General features: G+C 40.9%; 1 protein-coding gene across 1 annotated transcript; it reads left to right on the top strand.

Annotated features, from left to right (window-relative positions):
• The first annotated feature begins 5,835 nt into the window (after positions 1 to 5,835).
• Positions 5,836 to 19,951, top strand: LOC123755819 (uncharacterized). The gene is made up of 10 exons (XM_045738663.2): positions 5,836 to 6,288; positions 6,951 to 7,068; positions 7,523 to 7,711; positions 9,774 to 9,986; positions 10,423 to 10,629; positions 11,537 to 11,685; positions 11,914 to 12,085; positions 12,743 to 12,880; positions 14,682 to 14,845; positions 15,272 to 19,951. The coding sequence occupies exons 1-10, from the start codon at positions 5,885 to 5,887 to the stop codon at positions 16,176 to 16,178; spliced, it is 2,661 nt and encodes an 886-aa protein (XP_045594619.2). The 5' UTR covers positions 5,836 to 5,884; the 3' UTR covers positions 16,179 to 19,951.
• The last annotated feature ends 1,656 nt before the right edge of the window (positions 19,952 to 21,607 follow it).

The following is a 21,607-nucleotide window of genomic DNA, read 5'->3' as shown; positions in this document are numbered from 1 at the left end:
GAATGGAGGGCAAAAAGTAGTTTGGAGGGAATTAGGTTGGAAAAGGAATGGAAAGGGGCGGCATGGTAGTTAGGGGGAAATAGGGGAGGGGGATGAGAGGAATAGCGGAGGTAGGAGAATGAAGGAAGTGAGAGAATAAGCAAAATAGGGGATAGAAGTATGGGGGAAGGAAGAGAATGGGCGACTGAGAGGAATGGTAGGAGGGAAGAGAATGTGGTTAAGAAGGGAATGGAGAAGAAAATAGGTTAGGAGATGGAGAAGAATAAGGGAGGAGTAGAATAGGGGAGGGAGGACAATAGGGGAGCGAGAGGAATGGGGCCCGAGCGACGCCATCTGGGAAATATTGCCTCGGGCCTCACATCTTCCAACATTTCTTTTTCTTATCATTTTTTTATGTAGCTTTTACTGGTGAAGTAAAGGTAAGTTAGTATAGACACGACGGTGACACTAACTAGTTTATGGGGTAGTTAAGAGGACCACGAAACTTTATGTGCGATCCCAGTAAAAGGAATTATTGTTCAGAAATGTAATTAAGTTATCGACAGATTGGCAATTCATTATGGGTGCATAAATTAGCATCCGAATCTATAATTAAGCAATATTAACGTAAAATTGGACGTAACAAAATTACAAACTGTGTGTATTATGGAATAAATAATATATATCATGAAGCGTAATATAAATGTAGCTTGCTTTTGTAAGATGTGCACCCAACCATTCTTGTTTGGGTCCCTTACACCATCAACACTACGAGTAAAGTACTTTGGTCGCTTACACTCCGTACTGATGGTGCAAGTCTTACACCACTGGTACTGCGCGTGAGGGATCCCCAGCCCCCGAGGCTGTTAGGCAAATGTTCCTCCTTATCTTGTCCAATTTTCTGAGCTCCCTTCTCTCCCAGATCCGCTAGCGAAGACCACTATAAATTAACTGCCGTGTTTTCAACTTAGGGAGAGACAACTTCTATGATATATTATTTATGGCTAGCGGTCCGAGTTACAAAATAGCTGGAAATTAGCATATTTGTTTTAAGTTTAGGGTAAATAGTTGTTCAAAGGTTAAACTTCACTCTTTTTATCAAGATTATGGATTAGATTATGACATATTTAAAACGCACAGCTTATTTTTCTATCATAGAACAAGCATCTATAGAAAACGAGAAGTAGCCGTGGAAGATAAACCAACTTGTCCTCTTACAAAGAACGTTGCATTTCTTTCGTATGCGTTAAATTAAGCCAAGCAATTTCGTACTAGAAAAATGGAAGCGGCTGGCGAAAGTGACGTATTGTCCCATTTTCTGTTTTTGGGTCCTCTGGTAGGTTAGGAGAGACCACTTTAAATTAACCGTTGTCTTGACGCTGGGAAACCTTAGGAGGACGGGCTGGATAAACACAATAATGCTAAGATACAGACGAAGCGTTTTGAAAGGCTGCGATCCGAGTTGAGGGGTGATTTGTGTATCAATTCCCCTCGCTTTTTGCCCTCGACGCCGCTCCCCCTCTCCTCTCCATACGATGTCGTACGTCGAATACATTAGCTTTGGTCTCATACTCTGGGAACACCCCAGCAGCTCAACGTACGCATAGAAAACGGTGTCCTATAACTTTTATAAGGGGGGGGGGATAACATTTTGTTTTTTATTGAGAAAGGATTATCGAGGGAAGATTTTGAGATTATGTATGTTTGTTTGTTTGTGTGTGTGTGTGTGTGTGTGTGTGTACTCACCTATATGTACTCACCTATATGTACTCACCTATATGTGAGTACATATAGGTGAGTACACACACACACATATGTGTGTGTGTGTGTGTGTGTGTGTGTGTGTGTATGTGTGTGTGTGTGTGTGTAGAAAAAATAAACAGTTCATTACAGTTGATTGATTGACATTTCAGAGGCGGGCCCAAAGAGCCAGAGCTCAACCCCCGCAAGCACAACTAGGTGAGTACAAACACGCACACACACACACACACACACACACACACACACACACACACACACACACACACACACACACACACACACACACACACACACACACACACACACACATACTTTTAGACGAGTGGTCTATAAACAACATATAACAAAGAAAGCTTTAAAGTAAACACGATAGATTTTGCAAAGGGAGACTGGACGTCACGAGAGAGAGAGAGAGAGAGAGAGAGAGAGAGAGAGAGAGAGAGAGAGAGAGAGAGAGAGAGAGAGAGAGAGAGAGAGAGAGAGAGAGAGACAGAGAGAGAGAGAGAGAGAGAGAGAGAGAGAGTACCGCATTGGGAGCGGCGTGGATCAATGGCCAGCCGCTGTACTTTGCTACTCTTGTTATGGCTATGAGCCAGCCAGCCAGCCAGACAGCCACGCTGATAGACAGCCAGGCTGATAGACAGCCAGCCAGCCAGACAGCCAGGCAGATAGACAGCCAGCCAGCCAGACAGCCAGGCAGATAGACAGCCAGCCAGCCAGACAGCCAAGCTGATAGACAGACAGCCAGGCAGACAGCCAGGCAGATAGACAGCCAGCCAGCCAGGCTGATAGACAGCCAGCCAGCCAGGCAGATAGACAGCCAGCCAGCCAGACAGCCAGGCTGATAGACAGACAGCCAGGCAGATAGCCAGCCAGGCAATATCATAATCAATTCGCATTCGGAACCCAGAACATTATTGAAATATATAATATATAATGATAAACACCCAGTGTTATAATAGGAAGTAATTGACTGTAATTAGGAGCTAAATCGGCCGGTTGGTTGTAATTAGCTTTGGATTGGCGAACTGGCTGACCGCTAACTATATTGGCCGTCAGTTTAAATTGGGGTTATGGTCTGTTAGCCGATACAGTCTAAGAATATTTAAGAATACATTTTTTTTCTTCTATAGGGTTAGCGAATATTTTTAATTTTCTTATAATTATTTTTGTCGGGGACAAGTAGACTGTGTAAATATACCTTATATCGAGGTGGCTTTCCTCCTCAAAGGTAGAACTACTGACCTTCCCCACAACCCCCGGGTACCTATTTACTGCTAGGTAAACAGAGGCATTAGGTGAAAGAGTAACGTGTCCATTAGTTATACGTTGAAATAGTTGTAGCACTAATATGAACAGCAACTTTATGTAATTATATAATGAAATAATAATAATAATTATTATTATTACTATTATTTTATTATATATTTATTTAAAATAATGTTCATGCTAAAATGATTGGAACAATCCCGGGCGGATTCCAACTGTTGCAGGTTGCTCACATAATGATACATCATACCATTGGTGCAATGTTGTCGCCACATTGAACAAAATATTGTACAAAGATTTGGAACTTAAGCGACTTTGGCCAAGTGGAAATGTTCTTTGAAAACTAATCATGGATCTGAATCTTTGAATGCCATCAGTATACTTGTATGAGTATTGCTCTCTAATGTGTTCTTAAGGGGACAGGTATACACACCAGGTGATGTATACCCGACTTCTGGGTGTACATGTAAACTGAGAGAGTACTTCAGTTCTGGATAATGTTCAGGATTATAGTATTCTTGCTGATTGGACAGAAAAATGCTTAGTGATCAATTGTGAAATCAGAGGCTGATTAGCATTAGCCCAACACCAAACTAGATCAGTATTTATTAAATATAGTGTAACCTTATTGTAGCGTACTCTTAGGGAAGAGTGTATTTCATAGTTAAGTACACCAGGGTACTTTACCTCAGACAAGTACATTCCAGTTTACTGTACCCCAGGGAAGTACACTCTTGTTTACTGTATCCCAAGGAAGAATCCTGGAGTGTAGTGTACCCTAAGATAAGCACAGCGCCCATTTAGCACTCAGTAAGACCCACACTAGGTGCAGCCGGACACCCTTACCTAAGATATGGGGCCCGTGAAGGTATAAATATTTGTCCCATAGGACCAAGGGCTGCAGATCAAGGCATGATGCTGTCTCTTGAGCGGCGCGTATTTGCATGCTAAGTGAGGTATATATCTTGTTGAAAATGTTGGAGCTTACCTATCAACGGGAGAAGGGAGAAAGCCGCTAACTGTTATCGTCTTGGGTTCCGCCTCCTCTTATCATATCTGCACCCATGTTTTCTCGTCCTATAGCCTCGCGTTAGTAAAATCCGTTACTTTACCTTGTCTGTTCGTCTTGTTTATTCCCATCAATATTTTGTACGTAGCGGTGATGTCTCCTCTGGTCCTTCTCACTCTCATGCTTCACATAATAAGGATACCACGCTGCTGCTGCTGCTGCCTACTCTAGAACTGGTCTGACGCAGGTTGTGAATATTGTATTCTACTCTAATGTTACATCGCAATTTAAACTAAAATATAAACAGATAAAGAAATTGTGTCAGTGTTGCCACCCCACCAGCGCCGAGCACCTTTCATCGATCACCTGTTAAATTTTCAAGCACAGTGTCGGGGTTTTACCCGCATCGACTTGGTACCTTACCTGGCCCCCCCCCCCCAGGGAGGAGGGGGGGGGCTGGTGGTGTTAGCTGCTTTAACATCACTAAAGCATCGGAATTTGAACGCTGTGGTCGATAGCGTCAAAATATCGATGCATTAAATGTGAATACTATGCCTACGTTCTCGATAATGCTTTTCATGTTTTTTTATGTGTGTTGGCCAAGAGTATAATAATATAACAGTATTATACTTGTACGGGGTAAAGTGACTGTGTATACTGGTCACAGTTGGGTACACCTACTGTTAATGTACAGCTCTACTGGTCACAGTTCTCCACGCTTACCGTTAATGTAGACCTCAAACTCTTTATGCCTCCGCGTGGGCTGCCATGTCACCCTTATTGACCTGATAGACCAAACGTTTATTGCTTATCTCAACTCGCGTGCAAACTTAAACATTAGTCAAGCGGACCTTTGACTTCAAGAATAAAAAGGTAGTAATTCAACGGTGTAAGTCTCTGGCGCGTCCCCACTTGGTTTACTGTATTCAGGCATGGAGACCTCATCTTCAGAAGGACATAGCGGGTCTGGAGAAAGTGCAACACCGGGCAACAAAAATCATTCCAGAACCAAGTCGACACCCATACCAGGAACGGTTGAGGGCCTCAGAGCTAATAACACTGCAAACCAGACATGACAGGACTGATCTTATCGAAACTTTAAAGATACTGAACAGTTTGGAGAACATTGATAACTTTTTTTTCAAAAGATCAGATGTAACAATAAAGAAGCAACGGTTTCAAGCTCAACAAGCCACATTGAAGGACTGAAAACAGGCGAGGCTCTTTCACCCATAGGGTTATAAACCCAAGGAACCGCCTACCCGCCCAAGCCGTAAATGCCAAAACGCTGCTGAATTTCAAAATTCAGTTCGATAAAATCATCAGGACAAATGAGGGGGAATCTTTTACAAGCCGCCGGCTTCCTGTCCTCGTCGAGACCACTAGAGAGATAGCGTCCCGGAAGGAAAGTTAGATAAATTCAGCTATAGTTAACATATGCTCTGGCTAATAATATATTTTCTAAGTGGACTTTATCATCACTTGTTACGTGAACATTATAAGTAAAAGTGTTCCATTTTAATTGTTTTTCTTTTGTAGGCCAATAGACAGAAAGGATTTTATATGATTGATTTTTATAATCTTATAAAAAATTAAAATTATAATCTTATAATTTTTATATGATATAATTTTTATAAGTTCTTATAATTCCTCCGCTTCTTGTGTTTCCCGCGCTCATATTTGCCAGCCTACAGAGGCAAACTTAATGATAATCCATTTACCATGGAAAGTCAGATTGGTTTTAATTTTTGTTTCATGATTGCCAATAAGTTTCATTTAAACAAGATAATAAGGTAATTTTGTGCTTGTACAGATGAGATATGGCGCACTGATTTGGACTTCCTCGTCCCCCACAACGACCGACTGATGGTCCTTACCGTCAACTCCAGCAATATCAATCCTGAGCTACCCCCTTCAACCCTCAACCCCGAGACCATCACCGACAACCCTCTACACACCGACCCAACCCAAACCAACCCAAAAATGACGCCAACCCTCACCAAAGAGACCAAAATGGATATGAACCCATCCCAGAGCCTCCCAAGCCTAGCGGACCCAAAGGCGACCACAACCCGCGTCACGGTGCTAGAATCACTCCGTAAAACCCAAAAGGATTCCAGTTACCACCAAGATAGAAGAGGAACTAGAGTGTCAGATGGAGCACGGAAGGAGAAGACATCTTATGCCAGGTTACCTGAGGATGGCAAGTGGAGCCCCTTGTCTGCAGAGCTCCTCAACTACACCATCGCTCTTCTGGTATTTGCTATCAGGTAAATGCGCTACTTTATTCTTCTTGATGTATTCTTCTTGATGTCATGTATTGCAAGATGTAAAGCAACGGTAGTGCTTGTGCATTTTCATAATAATATATATATATATTTTTTTACAAAGGATTACATTAAGGAATTCAAACAGCAAGAGATCATTTGATCTGAACTAGGCTGTTTATTGAAAACTTATGAGATTACTTTACACTGGATTGGACAAGTAATTATCGATTATTTTTTAATGCATACATGGTATTACACTGAATTATATCTGAAAATTGTTCCGCATTTTTACTATTTGATTAAATAAAACGTATTTTCTTCGAATAAAGAAAATATATTGTACTTCAATTAACAGAAAACATTTTGGTTTGATAAAATAAAATGTATTTTGCTTCAATTAAGGAAAACATATTTTACTTTAGTTAAAGAAAGTATGTTTTGCTTCAGTTAAAGAAAAAAATAAAGATTTTGCTTTGTTAGAAAACGTTTGCCTTTAACTTTCAAGCTACAGTTAGACAATGCAAAAGTAAAGTTACAGAAATAGAAAGTCAAATTTGCCTGAGGGAAAAACACTAGGCTGGTCCAGGACGGACCGAAACGTCGTCGTCCCTTCACCTTCTAGTATGTTAACGTTAAAGCCTTATCCTCTTCTCGTCTTGCAGGTACCCATCCGTATTTTGGCACACCAACAAGGCTTTTGGTCTGCTGTTTTCCCTTCAGTTGATTGTGAATGGTATACACACTATCCTCATTATCACTGCCTTCACCATACTCTATAAGGTTGGTACTGAGTGCGTTCACAGTCTCTTTTAAGTTATCACTAAGACTATGAGGTCTATAGATACCCAGGCCATCAAATAGTGTCAAGAGAATGATGCAAGAGGAGTTATATATTTCCTAAGTCCTTTATACTATTACATGATCAAGAACACCAGATTTAAAACTAAACTGCAAATAATTTAGAATATTAAGATCTGGCCAGAGTCGTTATACTATAAGATTTAACCATGGTGTAAGGTATAGCTATAGAAGCTAAGGTAGGAGATCCAGCTATGGTATATGATCTAATTATGATATAACATCTAGCTATAGAAGCCACAGTATCTATATATACGTTATTTGAACAGTCAGTTGTGGTCTAGTGGATATGCTAAGGTGTATGGAGAGCTTGGCTGTCCGGGTTCGAACTCTTTACGGGGAAGAGTTTCCTAATATATCTATATATATATTGCAGCTACATGTGTGTGACAGTTCGAAAGAGCTCCACGGTGGAGAGAACTTCCTACTGAATCTGCCAGCAACTGTTGGGCTGCTGGTGGTTGCTGTGATGGTGGTCACTGTATCCTCATCAGCCATATACTATTATGGCTACCAAAAGTTTACTGATTTTGTGGTTAAGAGTCGCCAGCGATATCATATTACAGTAAGTGGGACTTGGACTTTTGTAACAATATTAAAAACAATGATAATATTAATAATAACTAATAGTAATACTAATTATTATTAATACTAATTAATATTTATAATAATACAGTAAGATTATTTTATTCATATATTATATTGTGGATATATTAAGGTGGTTATATAATAGGTAAAGTAATTGTAGATTATATAAAGCCGCTTTCCAGTAGGTAGTTTTTGGTTGTTTTAACGTTGGTGTGACGTCAGCCACTGACGGTGGTGTCAGCCACTGACGGTGGTGTCAGCCACTGACGGTGGTGTCAGCCACTGACGGTGGTGTCAGCCACTGACGGTGGTGTCAGCCACTGACGGTGGTGTCAGTCACTGACGGGGGTGTCAGTCACTGACGGTGGTGTCAGCCACTGACGGTGGTGTCAGTCACTGACGGTGGTGTCAGTCACTGACGGGGGTGTCAGTACTGACGGGGGTGTCAGCCACTGACGGTGGTGTCAGTCACTGACGGTGGTGTCAGCCACTGACGGTGGTGTCAGTCACTGACGGTGGTGTCAGCCACTGACGGTGGTGTCAGCCACTGACGGTGGTGTCAGTCACTGACGGTGGTGTCAGCCACTGACGGTGGTGTCAGTCACTGACGGTGGTGTCAGTCACTGACGGGGGTGTCAGTACTGACGGGGGTGTCAGCCACTGACGGTGGTGTCAGTCACTGACGGTGGTGTCAGTCACTGACGGTGGTGTCAGTCACTGACGGGGGTGTCAGTACTGACGGGGGTGTCAGTACTGACGGGGGTGTCAGTCACTGACGGTGGTGTCAGCCACTGACGGTGGTGTCAGTCACTGACGGTGGTGTCAGTCACTGACGGGGGTGTCAGTACTGACGGGGGTGTCAGTCACTGACGGTGGTGTCAGTCACTGACGGTGGTGTCAGTCACTGACGGGGGTGTCAGTACTGACGGGGGTGTCAGTCACTGACGGTGGTGTCAGTCACTGACGGTGGTGTCAGTCACTGACGGGGGTGTCAGGACTGACGGGGGTGTCAGTCACTGACGGTGGTGTCAGCCACTGACGGTGGTGTCAGTCACTGACGGTGGTGTCAGTCACTGACGGGGGTGTCAGTACTGACGGGGGTGTCAGCCACTGACGGTGGTGTCAGCCGCTGACGGTGGTGTCAGCCACTGACGGTGGTGTCAGCCGCTGACGGTGGTGTCAGCCACTGACGGTGGTGTCAGCCACTGACGGTGGTGTCAGTCACTGACGGTGGTGTCAGTCACTGACGGTGGTGTCAGCCGCTGACGGTGGTGTCAGCCGCTGACGGTGGTGTCAGCCACTGACGGTGGTGTCAGTCACTGACGGTGGTGTCAGCCACTGACGGTGGTGTCAGTCACTGACGGTGGTGTCAGTCACTGACGGTGGTGTCAGTCACTGACGGTGGTGTCAGTCACTGACGGTGGTGTCAGTCACTGACGGTGGTGTCAGTCACTGACGGTGGTGTCAGTCACTGACGGTGGTGTCAGCCACTGACGGTGGTGTCAGTCACTGACGGTGGTGTCAGCCGCTGACGGTGGTGTCAGCCACTGACGGTGGTGTCAGCCACTGACGGTGGTGTCAGCCACTGACGGTGGTGTCAGCCACTGACGGTGGTGTCAGCCACTGACGGTGGTGTCAGCCACTGACGGTGGTGTCAGCCACTGACGGTGGTGTCAGCCACACAACCATCGCCCCACGACTACTCAGTAGGCTATCAGAGCTTATTACTCACTGTTTCTCCTCTGTAAGTCACTCCTTCCTTAGAAAAAAGTTAAGCTTTGTTGTCATTCATGTGGTGTTGTCTCTATTGGTCAGTTTCTTAAAGCTCTTTAGGCTTGGACAGTAAATGGATGGGCAATCACACGATCATAACCTTGCTGTGAATTGGTGAGAAAACCTTAATTGAGAAGTCGTGAGCTCCCTCTTCATGCTAGAGTATATAACCCCCTCTCATATGTTTTTTAGTATTTAATACACTGTACTGTATATTAATTGTTTTGGAGAAATTTGACTAAAAATCTGTATTTAATTTTTTCCAGTACGATAATGAGCCAGATTCTGTACGCCCATACGCGCCCCACTGCGCCGCCCTCGTTGTGCTGGTGGCTATGGGCGTCTCCCACGGGCCGCTGCTGTGGGATCTCTCCCTCGTATACCGGGGCTCCCTCGATGCCATTGTTCTAGCTGCTGTCATTGGCTCCATTGTCCACCTGTTCCTGTGGATTGTTCTCTGGCTCCTGCTGACTGTCAAGGTACGCATCAAGCAAGAATACGTTTGGGGTTTGCATTAGGCTAGTAAAGAGCACTAAAATTCGATCAATCACTTAAGGTATAAACGTCATCTACTATTGAAGTGTTTTCATCTTGATGTTTCTCTATATTGTTTATATTATGGATATTTTGCCTTTTGTATATCAACTTTTTGTGTTCATACGAAAGTCCCAAATGTTCACTTTATTCTTGTTTCTTATAATAATAATAATAATCATAAGAATATTTTATTCATAAAGTATACAAGGATTATGTTAGTGATTCATTAGTAGCACTGTATGTTACTACTATGTATGTATGTACAATTTAATCCTATGTATTAAATTGTATGTTACACGAAGCCCCAATTTATGCATATTGTTTGTAAATGATATGTGAACTTAAGAGGTGAACTACTTACTGTTGCTTCGCCAACAGTCATCCTGGACCTTCAAGCTCCGGGTGACCGTGGGACGAGCGTGTGTCTCGTCGGCTCGTTCCATCAAGCTGGTCAATGATGTGGAGTTGGCCTCCGGGGACCCCCACAGTCAGGCCCACACGCCCCTGCTGGTGGTGGGGGCGGGCAAGGCCTACGCCATCAATGATTCTGCACCAAAGAAGACCATTATGAGTGTTGTACAAAAGGTAAGCGCATTATGACTGAGTATATGTATATATATATATTATTTGCTTGCTTCTTGCTTATTTCAATTTCTTCTCTTACGTGCTTTTATGTTTTTCTTTTATAGACTTTTGTTTAATTTCAATATCATTGAGTTTAGTTTCTTTATATATTTATGGGAGGGATCCCTCTATAGCTGCTAGAGTCTAACTCAGTCTCCAGCAGTCTTCATCGGGTAAATCCAGCACTATAAAATGTATAATGTTATATAACACTATAACACCAGGCTTCTCACACCCTTCCGTTGGCCACCAAGAGCCAGGGCCTGCACCTGGCTCACTCCACGAGGTCAGGGACGCTGGCCATCACACATCATCCACAAAATCTAGTTTAAAATCCCAAGAGAAGATTTAATCACACAAAAAATGCAATTGGCCAAAATCTCAGAAATAAGGTTTCCCAAGAGAAACGAGGACAATTTTCATTTTCACGGTGTAATTACCCTAATTCTGATGTCCTTTAAGTGTGGCTTGGCGAGAATTGATTTAGTACCTGCTGTGAAGTTGACATTATGTATCTGAATTGGATCTGTCCTTCTTTAAGTATGCATTCAATTATTGCTTTTCTTGGCTGTGGGATGACACCCCTGGCTAGCTGACAATGGTTTATTTGATTTGAGCAAATACCAGTAGTACTGTACTGCCATACTCAGGCACTTGACTAGGCTGTGCCTCCAGGGACTTACTTACTGGCCGCCTCACTACAAAAAGACATTTCGTTTCACTGAATACTATTTTCTGAGACACAACAGTTTATGTCCAATGTAGCAATTGGTGCACTTATAATGTACTGTATATACCGAGATGCCGATGAAATGTTTGTATGTATTAGACAACTTTAGTTGAGAATTGATAAAGAAGTGCATTACAGACTCACCAGGAGAAGCGTGCTCGAGGGGAGGAGGAGGAGATCTACTGGCTCCGTCCCAGCCAACCTGTGCGCTCCACTTCCCAAAGTAAGCCCATGTCACCCAGGGCTAAAGTGACCTTTGACGAGGGTGGCATCTTGACCTCTCCCAGGTATATATATATAATTCTTGAGTACCTGTTCACTTCTAAATGTGTGTTTTATAATTCATCTATTACCATAAATATTTCGTTATGTAAAAAATATTAAAGTCTGATATCACAATTACAAAAAAAAAAAAATGACATGCTCTTAATTCCCATTTGCACAGACAGATTTTCAATAGGAAAATTACTTAATGACTTTTTTATCAGAAATTCATATTGTGATATTCTTCACAGAAAAGGTAAAGTCACCAAGGCACCAAAAGTTGAAGAGTCTACTTACCGGCGCGTCACAACTCTCTCAGACTCCGAGGACGAGGCCGGAGACTATGCTCTGCTCACAGAGACCCCACAGGTTAATGACCCACCTCAACAGGAGGAAACCCCAAGATACGTTGACAGACAACAGGTAATGGTTATTCAGATGGTATAAATGTATTGTCATATATCATGGCTCATATAGTGTAAGCCACTGGATCTACTTCAATGTAGGTTTTAACATTTAGTACCCTATTGTTGAAGTCAGGAAGCTTGTTAAGCTTATGGAGAGACTAATGACTCACCTCCCTCAAGGATGTAACCCACAACAGTATGCTTAGCTCCCAGGGGGGCCAGATTCACGAAGCAGTTACGCAAGCACTTACGAACCTATACATCTTTTCTCAATCTTTGGCGGCTTTGTTTACAATTATTAAACAGTTAGTGAGCTCCGAAGCACCAGAAGGCTGTTAATAACAATAACAACAGTTGATTGAGAAGTTTTTGTGCTCGTAAACTGTTTAATAAATGTAACCAAAGCCGTCAAAGACTGAGGAAAGATGTACACGTTCGTAAGTACTTACGTAACTGCTTCGTGAATCTGGCCCCAGGTACCTATTTACTGCTATGTGATCAGCTTCAAGAACTGGACCACAGCAAACTGTGAGGTGGGGGGGGGGGGTTCATGATATGCAATTGACAATTAAAAATATCTGGACATGTAACTGCATCTCACTTCAAATGTAAATGACAAGAACATAGAAACTGTCCCAAAGGCCCCCAGCTTTACTGTCCTTATCTCTTCCAGATTCTCGCATATCGTCGAGCAATGGAAGAGCGGCTGTGTCCGGCAGCCACCACCACTACTACAGCTGTCCCAGACTACGAGGACGCTGACCACCTCAACCTTCGCAGTCCTCAAGCCTCCCACCACCTGGACACACAGGTAACACACACACACACACACACACACACACACACACACACACACACACACACACACACACACACACACACACACACACACACACACACACACACACACAATAAAATACTCAGGGGAATTGACAAAGTGGAAATAGATGAAATGTTCACACGTAATAATAACAGAACGAGGGGACATGGGTGGAAACTGGAAACTCAGATGAGTCACAGAGATGTTAGGAAGTTTTCTTTTAGCGTGAGAGTAGTAGAAAAATGGAATGCACTTGGGGAACAGGTTGTGGAAGCAAATACTATTCATACTTTTAAAACTAGGTATGATAGGGAAATGGGACAGGAGTCATTGCTGTAAACAACCGATAGCTAGAAAGGCGGGATCCAAGAGTCAATGCTCGATCCTGCAAGCACATATAGGTGAGTACACACACACTCTCTCACACACACACACACACACACACACACACACACACACACACACACACACACACACACACACACACACACACTGTACTAGTCCTTATCCCTAAAAAGTGGGTTGAGTGTTCTTGTGAATGATTCGTTACCTACAATCAAGTCCTTGTTTTAATAATAATAATAATAAGGATAATAATAATTATTATTAATAACGTATTCATTGATAATTAATTGTGTCGGGGGACAGCCAGCCAGTGTGTGTTCATACACGTTAGGCTTATATCGAGGTCCTTCTTCTGAGGTCGAATTACTGGTCCTTCCTAGGATACAACCCCACAACAAGCTGACTAACTCCTGGGTACCTACTTACTGCTAGGTGAACAGATGCATTAGCTGATAGGAAACGCGCCTAACCATTTCTGTCCCGCTTGGGATTGGAACCCAGTTATTGTGTGTAACTGGGTCGATTGTGGTGTCGAGTTACTCGACTCGACCAGTTACTCAACCCAAGTGGGTCACGTAACTGGGTAACTGATTAGATTGTGAGTCGAGAATGAAGCCGATTGTCCTACTGGGACCCTTATTAGAACATGTTACATTGATTATTAGTTGGTAAATATTGTATATCATATAAAGCAACTAATACGTAATGCACTTTAGGCATAACTTAAAATGTGAATATGCTGTATTGTAAAGGTGAAAGAAAGACCCAGTTTATGTTCAAGTGTATTAAAAACCAACATTTTCCGATGAAACCTACACATTTTCAAAATGTCCTGTACACAATGTTCAGAACATTGTATTCAGTACCTTGAGAAAGGATGTATGTTACTTCACAAAATTTTGTTTATACTTACGTATGACTAGACCCACTTACACAAATGGGGTCTTTCCTTCACCCTCATTCAAACACTACGCCACTGTAGTACGCTTCTCCATGCTGTATTGTGTTGAAGAGCATTGAATCTCGTGTTCTTTATAAATATTGCAAACATTCTTAGGTTAGCTTTTAACCCTTAACCTTTACACTGCTCCAGTCTTCTTAACCTTTACACTGCTCCAGTCTTCTTAACCCTTACAATGCTCCAGTCTTGTTAACCCTTACACTGTTAACCCTCCAATCTTTTTAACAAGATTGGAGCAGTGTAAGGGTTAACAAGACTGGAGCAGTGTAATGTACTCATCCACTCCATAAACCTACCGTGTTCCAATGAACAGTAATAATGAGTTTTGTTAACGAACAGATTTGTTTAGTAAATTATGGGTATGCTGTGGGTACCAGAAAACATATCAATTTTAGCATCACAAAATTAGTAAAGTAAAAATAATTGTCATGACAGACTTACTTTCTGTACCACACTTACCTGTAGCAATGGCTTTCGTTTGTGCAGGGCCCGATGACTCCACGTAGCACCCGCAGTAACGACTCTGGTGTTGCTCACGAAGATCGCTCCCAGCGCAGTGACTCAGTCTCAACATCGTCTTCTAACACGCCACCAGAGAACTCTGAGGAGTCTGGAGTCCATTCTGGTGCTACAGACATCATGAGACACAGGTGAGTCATCGGGAATGTTCTTGAGTATGTTGTTGTCAACATAAAGTATTTTAAATCTTAATAATAATTTGTGTTTATTAAATATACATAGGAACATGTTATAGTGTATAATTTGTAGGTTCAGAAATGGAATATTATATAAGGCCACAAATTACATACAACATTTTGAGCATGATAGTTTACTGTTATGTGTGACAAAACATCTGTCACATAAAATATCTTCAGTTTAAAATATCTTCTGTTACTGGAGGAATTCAGATATTAAAGGAACGTACTATTGTAGATGCCCTTTTTGTCTCAATCTTGTTCTGATCTTGGGAAAATGGGTGGGGCTTATAGACGCATGAGTAATTGAAGGAAAATAGCCAGAATCAACTAGCTATAATTTATTATTGCATAACCACATTGTAAACATTTATGTTGCAGGTCCAACAGTGTGGATGATCTGACCCAGCTACCTCCTGACCCTAGTCACGTGTTGACTCCGCCAAAGGCCATGTCCATGCCTCGTCCTTTAATGGGCTCTGGCAGTCCCTTTGCATACACTTGTGTTGGTGGGAATGTGTCTGCTGGCACAGTGTCGCCTGTGCCAACGTCTGTATTGTACCCAGCTGCAGAATCAACAGTTGTCATTCGAAGGCAGCGAAATCTAACACAGGAAATCAAACCACCCGTTGATCCAATTTATGGCACGAGACCTTTGACCTCCTTCACAGATCAGCAGCAACAGGACACCAAGAAGAAGAATACAAATGAAGATTTAATGGCCATTGCACAAAACAGTTTTAACAGCAATCAGTCAACAAATTCAAGTGGTTATCATAGCAGTGCTAATGGTAGCAGCGGCAGTAACAGCTCTAGTAACTCACCCGTTCCTCAACACCCAGGTTCCTCTTGCTCTCCCGGACTACCTATTTATGGACAAAAACCTCCTCACGGTGGTATCCAGAATATCTATGGCCACACGAACCGTTCAAACCCAAGAGTTAACTCTCACAGTCCACAGAGTTTGTATGGTCGTACAGTTTCTGGCTCGAGTGCATCTGTCAAACTACCCCAGGCACCACAGATCCCCCTACCACCTATTCCTCAGGGTGCTCTACCACCAGGTGCAGTTCACCAGAGTTCATTGCAAGATATTTATGGTCGCACTACTGGTCAGAAGATTTATGGGCACCTTGGGGATTCCAATAGTATTTATGGCACAGGCCCAGCCAGACATCCAGTGGGCCGCTCAGTTAGCTTGAGATCCTCCTCGGGGGCAGTGCCCAAGTACAATATGGGTGGGTTTTCACATTCATCCAGAGAGTCTAGTTACAATACGAATGTGTGAGTTCATGTAGAGATGATGTTTTTTAGGGTTAGAGTTAGCATTTGATGTTGTTGCCTATGTTGTGCCAGACTAGGTCAAAAACTCTCCTTTTTGTACAATATCAACATGGATGCTACAAGTGGATCTCACTGAAAAGTCTTTGAACACATTTGAGCTGTCATGCGTTAATTTATACTTGTGTGCTCAAGAGAATATGAAATATTTTACCCGTCCATTCCTGGTGACTGTAAGAGTGGGAGGGCGAGGCTTCACATAACACTGAGCCCTCTCTTGTCTCATATCCTATGAGGAATATATATTGCTTGTGTGTTGCTATAGTACTTTTTGAGACATTAAATGTATCAAATCTTATGTACATATCATACGATAATGGCTCAGCACAGTACACATATTCATGTTTATTACATATTTACTTGTGCTCTAAAGAGTGATGGCCATAACTGTTATATTTTTTGTTACTAGTAAACTGTCTCATATTTTAAGATGAACTGCTGATCAAACGTGTGGGAAAACAAACTTGTCTTATGGCAGATGTCTGGGAGAACAAATTAGTCTTATGACAGATGTCTGGATCTTGTCTGATCAGTATTTTAGTGATTAACTAAGCATAAAAACTATATTTAAATATACTGTTATTCTGATTTGTAAATATTTCATATAACATTCATTATTTCATCATGATTGAAGAAATTGTTATATTTTTATCTGTTTTAGGTATTGTGTCATCAATTTTTTTCTGTTTGAGCATTCCTACATAACTAAGGAAATTACAACCAGTTAATTTATTGATCTTCTCAAGCCGAGGATGAAGACACCTGTACATACGAGCATCTTCAAGTGCATCAACAAAATCACCCAAATATTCTTTGAAGGGCAACTTTTAAAGTTTAGGGCTTTGTGATCTTAAAATTATCAAAGCCTCTTTAAAGACGTATTCACGTGTTAAACTAACGAGTGTCAGAAGAGTGTTAGTTGCATTGTGACTGGATCTTAAACCCTTATTCCAATGCACTTGGAATTAATGCTGATGGTCTAATTTTTGTTTAACTAATGATGTTTTCAGCTACAGTATTTGCAGACAAGGATAATGTTGATATCACGAAATTGTTTTGCAGAAATATGTGGGTATGAATGATCCTTTTTCTTCTTCGCTAACCTACTAATACCACCACCACCACCACCAACACCAACAACACCATTACTCATCGTCTGCACCATTACCAACATCACTACCTCCATCACCATCACCATTTTCACCACCACCACCACCAATATCATCACCATCACAATTATAACCACAATTATCATTACCATCACAATTTTAACTTATCATTATCATCACCAGCAGCACGACAATGACCTTCACCAACACCGTCATCACTCCTATTACCCCACTCACACAGGGTGGGAAGGTGTCCCTCTATAAGGGGTGTTAAACTATACTGCTTCTACCTTCTATTCTAACTAGCATTATAGAAACTAATACCATCATATAGGAAGCTAATATTGTACTGTACTACCATCATGGGAACCTAGTACTACACTACCATTTTGGGAAATTAGTACCACAGCTTGTGTCAGTCACTTCAGAGAATTCATCCTTAATGAGTCCCACTTAAGTGATATTATTATTACAAATAATGTAGCTATTAACATCTCCAGTATTTGATCTGAGCTGTAAACTCTTTGGTAAACCAAAGAATGATGTTTGTTTACATCTGCCATAGATCTATGTATATGAGTTTGATGTATATACCTTAAATAAGTTTGTAAATATCATTATACATTCAATACATTGAGTTCTATTGTCATATATTAAGTCTAGTTAAACATTATTTTAATTGTATTGTGAATTGTATATAAGTTGTAAAGTATATTAATGCATCTCTCTAATTCCATTATGACTTTTTAATCTTGATCAAAAGTTATCCACATACAGTATATACAAAATAAGATACTGATAGCTACTTTGGATTTATATATTCAGAGATTAAATATATACTAGAATTTTGTTCCTTCTTGTCAAAGTTATGATTAAACAAATTTAATCTTAGTTAAATCACAGAAAAGTTAGATAATAATATTTAGAAAAATTATCTAATTTTTTCCAAACGCATTTCTTGTGCCAAATATTTGATCCGTAGCAGTGTTCAGGCCTGTGAGAAAACCAAAGGAAAAATGCTTAGGTGTATGTTAAGGGTAAATTCAAGTTGAGTTTATCTGTAGTGTATGTACATACTCAAAATACTGTACTGTATCTGATTCAGGCAATAATTGTTGTTATTGTGGATTAAAAGTGTGTATTAGATATGTAAAATATTATAGTGTGGTGATTGCTATATAGTAAGTGTGTGTTAGGTTGCTACAGATTGCAAGAGGTATTAGTAATGCCAAAAGAAATCACATTAACATGATGTATCATTGAGAACATCAGTAGGAGCAGTGAGGAGGATTCGAACCTACGCTCAGGGTACTACCAAGCACATGCCTTAGACCATTACATCATGACATGAGTTAAAGCAATGTACCCTGGGATTCACCTGAATCCTCTAGGGGTCCTGAGGCTTCAACTGACCACATGTCCAAGGTGTGTGCTTGGGATTACCCAGAGCATAGGTTCGAATCCTCCTCATGGCTTCTACTGATTTTCTTCGGTATTAGTAACGCCTGAAGTCTGTAGTGACAAATTGATTGCCACAATGTAAAATATATGTTGTTTACTGCTTTAACAGTACACACATAACGTTATCTCCTTTGTGTGAATTTATGTGAGCTTGTGAGTGTGTATGTTCCTATGTATGTGTGAACACATACATGCAGCATTTATATGTACACAAGTAGGCATGAATGGAAACCTATTGGTGAATACTGTATAAGTGGATGATGTGTTCTGTATTGATAAGGGGCGTCATGTATACACAGGTACCACAAACGTGAAATCGTGTGCATTTACACAAATTTGTATTAATAATGCCAAGTAATCACATACCTTACTGAGGTACCATCTACGTCTTCTAAGATTTACTGAGGACTCTATGTCTGCCAAGAATTATTGAGGTATCTTTGTCTGTCAAGAGTTACTAAAGTGTCCGTCTGCCAAGATTTACCAAGGTATTATCTTCGTCAATAAGAAATTATGGTGTTTTCCTCTGCTCTTCATGTTAACTTTGGCTGTCAAAGATGCTGAAAAGTTAACTAAGCTAAACAGGAATGAGGGTAAAACTTCCATTGTTTACTAATCCTCTGTACAAAGCTCTGCCTCACCACGTCATTATCCTCCGCAACAGTACAATAAACACTAATTAAGCAAGCAAAGTATTGTATGTTGTAGATATTGGTGATCTCAATGTGCTTCAGTCGTGTTTCATAGGATGTAATAGAGTAATGAATTTTCCACACACATTACGACCTGTTAAGGACCAATTTTTATATACTTCTCTCGTTTGCTTGGATGCCTTTTCTAGTCTGTCAATACTAAGCTGCATGTAGACCAGTGGTTGTTATGCAGTATCCAAAGAGTTAACTGAAAGCAAATCTGGCTGGTATTGCATAATTTTAGTATATATAATTGGATGAATTATTTTTATAATTATATAAATTGTAAAATTGCCAAATATATGTGTGTGTGCCTGTTTGCAGTACTCTGGGGTTCCTGTATTCAATCTCAACTATCAATGTTATTATTTTTCATTGTTTTATAAGGAGATTATCTATGTAATTGTTTTCCAGCATAATGCCAATGTACTTGTATCAATAAAAATACCTTCAAAGGAGATTTGGTTTCGGTTTAATCCTCCAGTTTTATTGTAGACTGTGGAAAAAAGTGTTTCTTTTTTCTTATTATTACATTACAGTACTTTAAGTTTGCAATATGTTATTTAACGTAAAGATTTTAAGGAGGGGGGAGGGGCTGTTACTGGCTTGAAGGATTACTGTTGTAAGGAACAGGAAACTTTAAGATTATTGAAGTGCCCTTACCCAACGGGCAGGCTGTCCTATGTGGTTACCCATCCAGTTACTGGCCAAACCTAATGGTGTTTTGTCTGACTGAAAGAATGATGAAAATTCATGTGTTTGGCTTGAGAGAAAGTTTAGAGGAAGGAGATGGAAGAGAGGACTAGAGCAGTGAGTGAAAGATTATGGTTGTAAGGAAGGAGTATACCTTGAAATACTTGAAGCATGTTCTGGGGCAATGAGTGCCATGTTGTGGTACAGTTTCGAGGTGTTTGTGTGAAAATTCATTTTTCATTTCATTTTCATTTCATATTTGTGTGAAAATTCATTTACGGTGACACATACTGACACCGTATCCAGTGCCTCTCATAGTATGAGTATGAAGTCTCCAGCCTCTCTAATAATAAGTAATATTCCACTACTATTCACATAATGAGTTTGGGGTCCACTATCACTCACAGGATGGGTAGGGGTTCACTACCACTCACATTTAACTGAATTTACCTGAGAACCATTTTCTCTTTAGTGGCTAAACTCTTTAGTTTAGTGAACGGGAAGCCGTCGGCTTGTCACACATCCCCCATTTATCCTGATGATTTTATCGAGCTGATTGGTAAGAGTACAACTGCCACTCACAGTATGAGTATGGGATGCACTCACAGGATGAGTAAGAGATTCACTACGAGACACAGTACGAGTATAGGGTCCACTACCACTCACAGGATGAGTATGGTGTCCACTACCACTCACAGGATGAGTATGGTGTCCATTAATATAAATGATGTGTTTGGGGTTCAGTTCCGTTCATAGAATGAGTTTGAAATGTAAAATAAACGAACTAAATTAACAAACATTTCATATTACAGTATATATTTATATTAAGTTTAGTTTTACTAAACTTATGAGCTTCTAATTTCATAAACGTAACAGGCTATGAAGAGTTAACATTTTTTGGCCATATCTCCTAAACTAGTAATGTAACTAGCTCCATATTGATATTTTACAAAGAAAACTTCACCAAAGAAATGTAATAGAGTGCGGTAAAGATTCTCAGCAAGGTTTCAAAACGTTTTGATGGCTAGTTTTGATTTTGACTTTGAAGTAAAAAGGAGTTTCGCGGTCGCAGGCGTCCCGGTCCAAGGAAGTGATCGGTTCATCTTCTCTTGGGGAGGAAAACTGTCATATATTTGATAAGAACCTTCCGACGATATTCTTATTTGAAAAATATTTAACCTTAAAATACATTTAGCCTTAATTTGCATAATTCTTTGAAATAACTAATAATTAAAGTGTTAACAACTTAAGCACTTGTGATCGTTTTAATAACTCTTCAGAAGTTAATAGGCCTTAAGCCCAGCACCAAGCCAATTACTAACATGTTTAACCTGACTGTCCGAGCAATGAACACATCAAAATTTATATTCAAAATATATATACAACCTAAATATATATAATCTAAGCTTTAGTGTTATTGT

The sequence above is a fragment of the Procambarus clarkii genome, chromosome 43 (assembly GCF_040958095.1).
Source record: "Procambarus clarkii isolate CNS0578487 chromosome 43, FALCON_Pclarkii_2.0, whole genome shotgun sequence".
In the NCBI taxonomy this organism is placed as follows: Eukaryota; Metazoa; Arthropoda; class Malacostraca; order Decapoda; family Cambaridae; genus Procambarus; species Procambarus clarkii.
The sequence above is the reverse complement of the archived record's forward strand: the minus strand, read 5'-3'. Positions and strand labels throughout refer to the sequence as shown.